The sequence below is a fragment of the Electrophorus electricus genome, chromosome 6, assembly GCF_013358815.1.
Source record: "Electrophorus electricus isolate fEleEle1 chromosome 6, fEleEle1.pri, whole genome shotgun sequence".
NCBI classification, from domain to species: Eukaryota; Metazoa; Chordata; class Actinopteri; order Gymnotiformes; family Gymnotidae; genus Electrophorus; species Electrophorus electricus.
In genome coordinates, this window is record NC_049540.1 from 11,624,605 (window position 1) to 11,634,851 (window position 10,247).

The window sequence follows — 10,247 nt, forward strand, 5'->3', positions numbered from 1 at the left end:
TGTGTGATTATTACTGTTACACAATATAACCAGCTAACATGTCAGACTCGAAGCACTGAGATGCAGCAAAGCAACAGAAGGTCTCATGGCACAGCAGACGAGTAATTCACAGCAATGAAAGAGCACATGTGGATTTTAAATATGGAGTGGAAAAAACAAGGAATAAATGAATGTGATTAGGAGAATGTGAATGTTACAGGTGTCTGTGTGTGTGTGTGTATATATGTGGCAGTGGGCGTTTACCTGTGGCAGTGTGCCTGGCAGCTGTAACTGTGTACATACTGTACATACTTTTAAAAACTGTTTTGTTAATTCTTTAACATTCTATCTTGAAAATAAAATTGTGACAACAGCATATGGGGTGGGCGGTCCTTCTACCGACTATGAAATAATGAAATGTACTCTTTCTTGTGCAGCTATGCCTTTGTAGTAATAGTTATACTTAGAATTCATGGTCCGTTTAAATAACAGAGGAACTGTCATGGTGTGTATGCATTGAGAATAACTGACATATACAGTCCGAACACATTCACAAAGACTAATCCAATTTAGTTAACAGTTTCCCAGTTTATTGTGGTTTACAATGGAGACCCGTTAATTGTCCTGTCAGCAGCAGACAAATCTTAAAAGTTAAAAGCTCAAAAGGCAGGAGTCTCAAGAGAACTTTATTAATCATGGTAAGATTAATACTGCAGTTGTTTAGGTTTTATTTTTAAAAATCACATCTATAAATAAAACCAGATTTTTTTCTAAAATCTGGTAGATATAGGGTAGATTATGCCTTACTACATAAAATAGGTTTAAACAACATAATGAGCAAATATGCTAATATCATCCCATAGATTAGGAATTTGCAATGTAAAGATAACATTGCCTTTCATTTAGAGACACATCGATGCTCTCTTTGAAACAAACAAATTCTCTCACTGCATTCCCAGCAGTCTTGGATATGGTGTGGCCTATCAGGCGTGTTTTGACCACACAAGCTGCATTCCCCGGTGCGCAGCTGGTTGCGTATTAGCCGTCGGAGTTCCCAACGTTTATCGTTGTCCATACAACATACGACGCCAATCACAGTGATCCGAATCGGGTCCCATACGCAGTCTTCCTCGCGGCCGCTTTTGATAGCTGAGACGTTACTATTAGGGGGAATCCATGCGCTGTCGTAGCCATTCTGGTGCCATGATTTTTGCAGTGGATGATTGTCACAGTCTATTTTTTTCACTTTACCGACATTAACTTTAAGTTTGAACACGACCCTTTCCCTCTTGTCGGTGTTAAGTGGATAACATTTCGCCTTGTCAATGTTGCGACTCACGTACACTCCTTGGCCCAAAAGTCCATCTATGGAGGCCTTGAAGCCATTGATGATGATATCTTTGGCGTTGTTTATATGTGTGCCGTGGTACATAGGATAAACACGGCTATTTTTCGGCTTCTTCCCCGACGACAGAGTTTCTTCAACAGTTCGCCACCCTGCGAAATTCACCATTTGCGCCATGTCTCCAGTCTGCAATTAAACCGAAAGAGTGAAATTGATTATGACAACATTCTACGTTTCCAAATAACACTACAAATAGGTTACAATAAACGTTTACCCTCTTTTATTTTTTTTTGTTCTTCCGTTCTTGCTTTCAGTATCTATGAAATGACTTCCTCAGTAAAAAACAAAACAAAACATCGGTTCAAAAGAAACTGAAACTATACTATGGAAAGCCAAAGAAGTCAAAATTTGCCTCGAACTAAAGTTTTATTTGTAAAACTGCGATAAGGGTGGTGTTCTGGACGTTTTTACGCCGCAACATATGCTGTTATTGTTCACTACACCATAAAATACACCACAAAAAACCATCAAAATGCAGTATTTTATGGTGCTTATATAACAGTTTCGATGACAATTTATAACACAGCTTTAAGTGCTTTAAAACAGCATTTTTTACACCGGGTTTGCACCCCTCCAACTGCGTTAAAATTGCTGCTTTATAATAAGGTAATGAGTTCCACCTGCCAGTTTTTGACAGCCAATAGAGTTAAACTTTCTTCGCCCAGTCGCTCACAAATGAGGTCAGACCAGACCAGTTTACTACAAATCTTATCCGCTGATAAACCAGTGCTCAAATTTGTTTATTTTGGGGACTAGTATGTTCACTAATATGTTAATTCACTAAATAGTTCATTTATTCTTAGCTAGTTAGGTTAGCATACAGTTCTTAGCTAGCTAGGTTAGCTAGCTAGCTAAAAGTTTATTAGACCTAGCAATAGTGATCATGGTTAGGTACTTCACACATTGTACTTTAAATGGGCAATTTAAATGAGCAAGTACTATAAAAGGGCAGTTAACTAGTTTGCTAGCAATATATACAGCTGGAAGATGACAAGGAGGAACTGTTGTAGACAGACACAGAATGACTGCACTTGGCAATCTGGGCCCTATGTATTTCAATAAACATTAATGAGGTAGGGCCATTTTGAATGAATTAAAACTGGTAAAACACTAACAAGAGACAGCTAACTAATAATAAGAAACTAAAACAAAGTCCACTCAAAGCTAGCTGTAGTTGGCCAAGAGTAAGTTGTTTCTAGCACTAGACTGAAAGCAAGTTTGTCATCTTGCAGGAACAAATGCACAATATTTGTGTCAAGCTTGATGGCTAGCTAGCTGTCAGAGGTGCGGGTTGGTAGTGTTTTATAGCAACTGCTAACTTCAGACTTTTGTCATGTTAAAACTGAATGAAAATGGAAGAGGGATACGTCAACAAAATAAGCGAGATGTCAACAATGAATATGAATAAAATTGCTTTATAGCGCTATTGGTTCTGAGGTATCCCTGGTTTGTACATTTGTGGTTTTACTCCAAGTCTAGCACTGGGCAGTCAGGACCCCATGTCTCTTAAAGATTAATTTTGTGCCTGGTCACAAGCTTCTACATTTATTTGATTATTTATTTGAGCTTGGCTGTGTCTGCCTTCAATGCTAGCTACCCTAAGTATTGTCATCTTAGAGAAAGGCTAATAAATTATAGCCTTGTTCTTTAAAACAGGCCTTGTGATGTAATTTTGGCTTGTCTGTTCTTTTCTGAGTTATAAAAAAAACCTTTGATTTTTGAAAACAACTTTGCACTCATTTATCAGCAGATACGTTCTGTAGTGAATTGGGTCTGGCCTAACCTTGTTCATGCACAATTGGCTAGAAAGTTAAACTCTATTGGCTAAGAACTGGCAGGTGAAGCTCATTACCTTATTACAAAGCGATGCTTTTAATACCATTGGAGAGACTAGAAAGCGGAATTAAATACTGTTTTAGAGATGTGCCATTTATTTACGGCATTTTAAACTGTCATATAACTGTCATGGTTTTGTTGGCATATTTTAGGCATAAAAACTTCCAAAACGCTGTTTTTTTTCTCGCTGTTTTACAAACAAAAACGCGTTAGTCCGAGCTGAATTTTGACTACTTTGGCTTTCCATACTATTCGTGCTCTGCTGGTTACCCGTGTGAAATAATGTCACCTGCTGGCTATCGTTTTTAACTTTTAACTTCTGGCTATGTAAGTAAATAGGCTATACACTACACACACAAAATCGAAAAAACGTTAAATTCCCCACACATTTTCATGATGCGAACGGATAAAAATTTCAAGCCGTTTGGGTAACACCCCCAGCCCGTGCGCAAGTAATTGAAGGAGCGTTTGTCAAGAGTAGTGGCTAGGCTATATTTTGGCGAAGAGCGTCTGTCAGTTAATCGCCATTATAACTGCTGTGTGCAAAATCAACAGCATTACCATGTTCATCCTTACCATCCTTTTCACTGTCGAATGTGCTTGTCAATTTTTTTTTCCATTTCTGCAGTCGCCTCTTCTAATCTACCATGTAGGCCTGGATGCAAATACTGAGAAACGTCCTCCGGCCAATCATTTGCATTTACACAAATCATAAAGACTTTACTATTGATACCATGTGAGAGGTATAAAAATGTGTGTGTGCGCACCTAGTTATCCATAAATTCTACAGACTTTGTTAAATGGCTCGTTGTATAATGAACGCGGTATGACTATAACTGGACTACAAAGTCATACTGACAAGCACAGGCACCTTTAAGCTACAAAATATGATGGAGACAGGTGAGAATCTCTGTGTTCTGTATTTGTTTATATATATATATATATATATATATATATTATATATATATATATATATATATATATATATATATATAAAAAGTTGGCCTATTTCAATTAATCATTTACAGTCCCCAACTACTTATTATTTGTTTTAAACTGTTCATACCTAGGTATGAATACTTGTGGTAGCCTTATATACAAATACCAAGTACCAACTGTTCCAACTAGTTCAATGATATAAACAATGTCTACTGGTTTGTTGATTTGTTCGCTTTCAGTTCAGAAAAATTAATGTCAATTGTGTGCAATGTATTTAAGTTGGTCAAAATATTTGTACTATTTGTTATTTGCTAGTTCAGGACAAACTCTTAAAGGCTGTTTTATATTGCTCCTTAATGTAGCTTCCTGAAGAGCTCTGACCAACACTCTGATAATTGGATCACTCATCCAGTGTAAGACCATTTGATATATGAAGAACAGATTGGCGAAACACTTGACATCTATGTTGTGTTAATCTGCCCATACCATGGACTAGTCTCCAAATTGCCCATACTTGTTCCATGTACCGGTGTCCAAAATAGGTATTTACCTTTAAAAAAAGAACAGCATGTAAATTTCTACACAAGACCAAAAAGGGGAGGAAAAAATGGGTTAAAGGGGAAGCAAAACATGGTCTTTTGTCCAGTGTTGGATTACGTATTATACTCAAGGTCTTAATTTAGTGACCGAGGAACCAAACAATGATCGTCTTTATTCATGTGCATTACTTGTCAACCCTTTTACTCTTTGATAACGAGAATCTGTTTAACCAACTTCTAAGAGCATAAAAAAGCAAAACTGCTGGAAATTAGGAAATTAGATTTACTTACATGGTAGTGGCACATTATATTTGTGCTTATAGAAAATCCTTTTGGGCATCTGTTTTCTAAAATTAAGCTTTCAAACACAGTTATCTTTGCACAGCATTAAAGCCATAGTATTTACTCTCATACAGCAAAAACAGGAACTGAATAAATAGTTTTTTCAAGTGCTTATGTTTTCAAAAATTCATGTGCCAAAATACTGGCTCAGCTGTACCAATGTGTGATAAAATGTGTGTTATTAGATCTGCACACAGATAGTGGATCATGTAGCACACTGAAAACAGCCACTGGCTAAAAGAATTCATTTTAAAGGATGTGACACTGTAACACTTTTATACTGGGATATAACCACTAAGGCCAGAGATACCAAATAACAATCAGTGAGTATAGCAGGATGCAGTGCCACCTTCAAAATTCAATAAGCATTTACATTTATGTTGAATTGATTGATGGGCTGATTTTTTAAAATCTAGACTTAAAGTATAGCATTCTGATCATTCTTCCTAGCATCCACGTTCAGTGTGGCCTGGTCACATATGAGTTGCTGGCATGTGTTAGTCACTGTTACCACAACCAGGAAATACTGATGTATTTTATCAAGTTTCCATGGAACAGTGCTATACTTTGTGGATGGACACTGCTGAGCAGTTACTGCAAACCAAGAAAGAACATACAAGCCTACTGGCTTGGCAAAAAATGTTAAATTGAATAACCTCTTGCTTAGTTTGACAGTCCTAGTCTCATTTGAATAGTCATACATTACCTGGGAAGCTGGGTACAGTTTTCCCCTGTTGAATGTGTCACACAGAAATGTGTTCTACCTTACAGCAGAGGAAAACACTGCCTAATTTCTTAGTTCCCCAGAGACGGCAAAAAGTTACAGAGCCCTTACTACTCACTTCTAAGCACTCAGACATGATAAACGATGCAGCATATTTAAAACTCCCTTGAAGAAGACCTAATTATTGAGAACCCTTCTAGTAAGCTAAGCAGGAAAGAAGGCACTGTTTAGCTGGATTTTCATTTTTGCTTGCTTTTTAGGAAACCATATTAAATTACTCATGTATGGAAAGTCACAATCCTTTCCCATTATTTTTAAGGGGGGGAAACAAAAAAGGAAAGAACAAAGAAAAAACAACAATCTTAATATTTAAGACAAAAAAAAGCTTTAGTTCTATACAGAGAAGATTACTACACTGTGTATTTGTGAAAGATTTTACACATTTTTATTTTACACATCTTTGACAAACAATAAAGCAAATATGGTCGAAATCTTAGGCTAGGATGTTACAGTATTGTTGATAACATTATGATGGTGAAACCAATCATGTATGTGCTGTTTGCCCCAGATACAGACTAACAAGAGACTTGTACTAACCTATTCTTTAAATGGGGGATTTTCAGTTGAACATCTGGCCTTGGACTAGGTTTAATCTGTACCAGAAACCGATCCAATGGGTATGCTATTCAGCTAAGTGTGCTCATTAATAGCCACAGCTATAACTCAACTCCAGCCACAGCACAAAAATCCTTTAAACAGTCTACTAAAGAGTTGACTGCCGATCCTTGCATTTACCTCTGCTTTTACATTTTGCATTGACATTTATTTCATTCTCATTAGAGTACTCCAAGAGAGTGTACCAAGGTGTCAGGGTCAAGCACACAGTCAAAGACCTGCTAGCCGAAAAGCGATCAAGGCAAACTAATACACCAAGGTTCAGTGTAAGTAACTGATAACTCAGTTTCCACATTCTGTTCTTCTCCTCAGAACATACACGTCTTTATAATTGTCGTCTATCCAAGCTATCCATACAGTACACATTTCATGTGGAATTGTGAACATTGGAGAGCGACGTACCACTCACTACTATAGCTTCCTACTATTTTGCTAATGTCACCTTAGAAAGATTGGTATCTGTACACCTGTTGGCATTAGCACTGCCTTCCTGAAATGGTCTGGATAAGTGATGCATTGTTAGAGGCAGACGGTTGAACGCAGCATTAGGTCATTAGCAATCCCTGACCAAAGGCAAACGGAACAGGCCGCCCTTTTGCTGGGCACTTGCTGCTGCCTGTGTGTGTGTGGACATCCCCTACTGCTCCTACCCCCCCGCCCTTTATATTAAACGAATGGCTCCAATCGTGCCACATGCAAATTTCACAGGGGTGGATGACGTTGGCACACAATCATGTCAGAGCACAAAGCTAGAGCACCAGTAAGAAAGTTTAGTTCTTTCTTTTGCCTAATTTAGAAAATTAGTTCATTCAAATATACCTTGGGACAAGATACACCCCTCAGAATTAAGCTGAATTGCTACTATTTTCTTAACTCCATTCTACAATAAAGAGATTCTTCTGTAATAGGTTAATATATTTTTTGTAGTTAGTTTTCAGGTAAAGTATCACTCCAAAAAATGCCAATGGTAAAATAAAGTATTGTATGCACTGTACCCATCTCTTCAGAACTCAGGGGTACTCTTCATCTATAACAAGCTTGCCATTTGGGATGTGTTCTTAGTCATTCCATCACGTCTTTAGACCCTCAAGGCACACAAACCACTGCAGGTGAAGCGATCACACACACACACACACACACACACACAGACACAGACATGCACACATATACAGGGTGGGGGTTGCTATTATGACACTGGCAAATTACATTCAAATATCCACCCACAAAATTTGCCTGGCTTTCAACAGAAGCAGCTTGTGAGCTAGGGCCTGCCCGTCTTCAACTCAATACTCAGTGTGACTTTAAAGCGCAACTGACGTAAAGTAGCACACCAGGGATTCCACATTCTGTGCATCTGCGCTCCACAAAGCACTCTTCCCCCTGAACACTGTGATGTTGTTTCCAGTGACTGTTTACACTTTCTCAGAATATATGTGATTCTGAGTCATCTGCAGGTAGGACATGTAGACCAACACGCTGCCCTGAAGGCAACGAAAATAACATCCATATTTTTTTCTTCTGGATTTCAGGCAGGAGCCAGCTCCTCCCAGCCAGCATTTGTACAAATGCCAGGTGAGCTCACTCCTCCACCACGATCATCCGATAAAGCTCTTACAGTGCTCAGTGTAATTATTCTCCGCACCCAGAAGCATTTTCCAGAGGTAATGAGAGAGCTATTTCACCACACCACTTTGTTCCTGCTTCCTCCTGAAGGGCCCCACATGCTTCCTGGATACTACAGCATGCGAAGGTCCATCCTGCCGGATTCTGAGCTGTGCCACTCCATGAAGCAGTACTCCGCAGACTCCTACTCACCATCCCTGGGAGGGAAGGCCTTTCCTTATGACCACTCCTCCAGCTACCCCTCTTTTATTGATAGCTACTACCAGCCAGAATCATTTGGAGACTACAGGGGTGCGACCACGTATGCAGCTAGTGGGGGGTCCCTGTTCCCGCCATCCACACTATCCACACTACTACCCTCTCTCTCTGGGGAGACATCATCACATCTACTCTTGGTATTGATCTTTCCTGAAATCTGAAGTTGTATTCTAAGTATATTAATAAAGAGAGGTAATGTGGCACAATGAAAATGAATGACACAATATCTGGATAAAAAGGGGAAGGAAAACAATGCATGGCATTCTTAAGAATGAAAAGCCTGTGAAGTTATTAAAACAAAAGTAAAATAATACATAATGTTTTCTGTGTGGTACTCTCAGAGGCAACATGAGGCACAAGTCCCACAATGCTGTATGCTGAACTTTTATTCCCTTCAACTTCCCTTTCTTCCCATAGAGAGATCCATGGGACCAGCCTTCAGACGAGCAGGTCAGCCCGCCAGAGGGTCTTTGTTCTGAGGGCCCTGCCCCTGCAGCAGACTCTCCGTCCCTGGGTGGTCCTGACTCAGGCAGCTCCTCCCCATACCGACTCTCAGTGAGCCGCAGCAATGGAGCTGCCCCCTCAGGCTCACAGTCTTACACTCTGCAGCCCCTGGAGGATGTCCACTACTCTGCGACCTCCTACAGCCCTGCCCCCAGCTACTCCTGCCCACCATACATGACTGTTCCTGGTGACCTGGCCGTGGTCAAGATGGCACCTGCCTCTTCAGAGGAGCCCGGTGGAGGGATGACATCTCTCAATGATGTTACAAGCCAATCATGGGCCAAGGATGATGGGACTGGCTCGTGGATGTCATACGAGACGAGAAGGGGTTTTTAAAAGGCTCTGATGCAACTGATGTGGACACCAAACTGTGGGTGCAGGCAGAAGATGAAATATGGCACCCAGAACCGCTGAAATTTTAGTTGACGTTTGTAAGAAGCTTAATGTCTTACAGGAAGCAACAGTGGGTGTATAACAATATGTGCACGCAATTTTCTGTAATTATGAAAATGTAACTAAGTTACATTTAAATGTTTTTGTTTTAAATTTTACATCAGGATGTGCTCAAATTAAATACAGATTTGTGTTTTATTTACAGTTTTATTATAAAGAGTCATAGGCTAGTTAATGATATGTGGTAAGGTTTAGTTTAAAATTTAAATTGGCACTCTTTTTTTAAAAGCCACTTTGTTTTTTAAGAAGGCTTTGTAAAAATAAAACATTGATAATTGATTTTATATGTATTACATTCTAGCCTTAGAGGTGTAAGGATTTCCACAGTTTTAGGTTCTTTGTGACTTTTGATTCTGAGATCAAGATTTAATTATTTTTATTGTATATGTTAAAATATTCTATAGAGCTCTGATTATATACTGGTTACTAATTTTCAAAATAAAAAAGCAAAGTAACATATCCTTGTGCAAAAAAAAGATCTTATAAATTAGTGCAGTTAAGTTATAAACAATACAGAAACCTGAACTACTACATTTAAAACCTTATATAGTGTATGAGAGCTTTTCAAAAGAGACCAATGGGAATATAGACAAAATTTTTGAATTTTGATGTATTATTTCAAACTTCAATCGGGTTTTCGATAACGGTTTTCCCTTCATGGTTATTTAGCATACATAGCCTAAAGTTAATACAACAAATTAAACAAGTTCTCCATATTCGCTGTGAAAGTAGGCATTTACTTGATGCCTCAAGGTTGTGCCTCAGGTTTATCAGTTGTATAATAAATTTGTTCCATGGACAAACCCAGTGTTTGGAATAGCCGTTATAGATCATCAGAGACGTTAAATAATTTTCAAACTATGACAAACATTACGGCACATCTATTTTAATTACTTATGTGGAGCAGTACAACAGTAAGACTACGTCTATTTTAATGATTTATGTGCTTACTGTTGTGATGTCAATATTA

The 10,247-nt window shown here is 38.6% G+C and overlaps 2 protein-coding genes across 3 annotated transcripts; one reads left to right on the forward strand and one right to left on the reverse strand.

Moving 5' to 3' along the window:
* Window positions 1–547: 547 nt before the first annotated feature.
* gig2o (grass carp reovirus (GCRV)-induced gene 2o) lies at window positions 548–3,840 on the reverse strand. Of its 2 annotated transcripts, none has more exons than XM_026998466.2 (2): window positions 3,797–3,840; window positions 548–1,510 (listed from the first exon to the last, which is right to left on the reverse strand). In XM_026998466.2, exons 1-2 carry the CDS (start codon window positions 3,797–3,799, stop codon window positions 878–880), a joined length of 636 nt encoding a protein of 211 aa, XP_026854267.1. In that variant the 5' UTR covers window positions 3,800–3,840; the 3' UTR covers window positions 548–877. The 2 variants fall into 2 exon arrangements, with proteins under 2 accessions (XP_026854267.1, XP_026854268.1); XM_026998467.2 differs by lacking the exon at window positions 3,797–3,840 and adding an exon at window positions 1,599–1,687.
* Window positions 3,841–4,056: 216 nt separating this feature from the next.
* c6h11orf53 (chromosome 6 C11orf53 homolog) lies at window positions 4,057–9,694 on the forward strand. Its single transcript, XM_026998465.2, has 5 exons — window positions 4,057–4,120; window positions 6,605–6,705; window positions 7,969–8,011; window positions 8,153–8,457; window positions 8,738–9,694. The coding sequence occupies exons 1-5, from the start codon at window positions 4,108–4,110 to the stop codon at window positions 9,158–9,160; spliced, it is 885 nt and encodes a 294-aa protein (XP_026854266.1). The 5' UTR covers window positions 4,057–4,107; the 3' UTR covers window positions 9,161–9,694.
* Window positions 9,695–10,247: the final 553 nt, after the last annotated feature.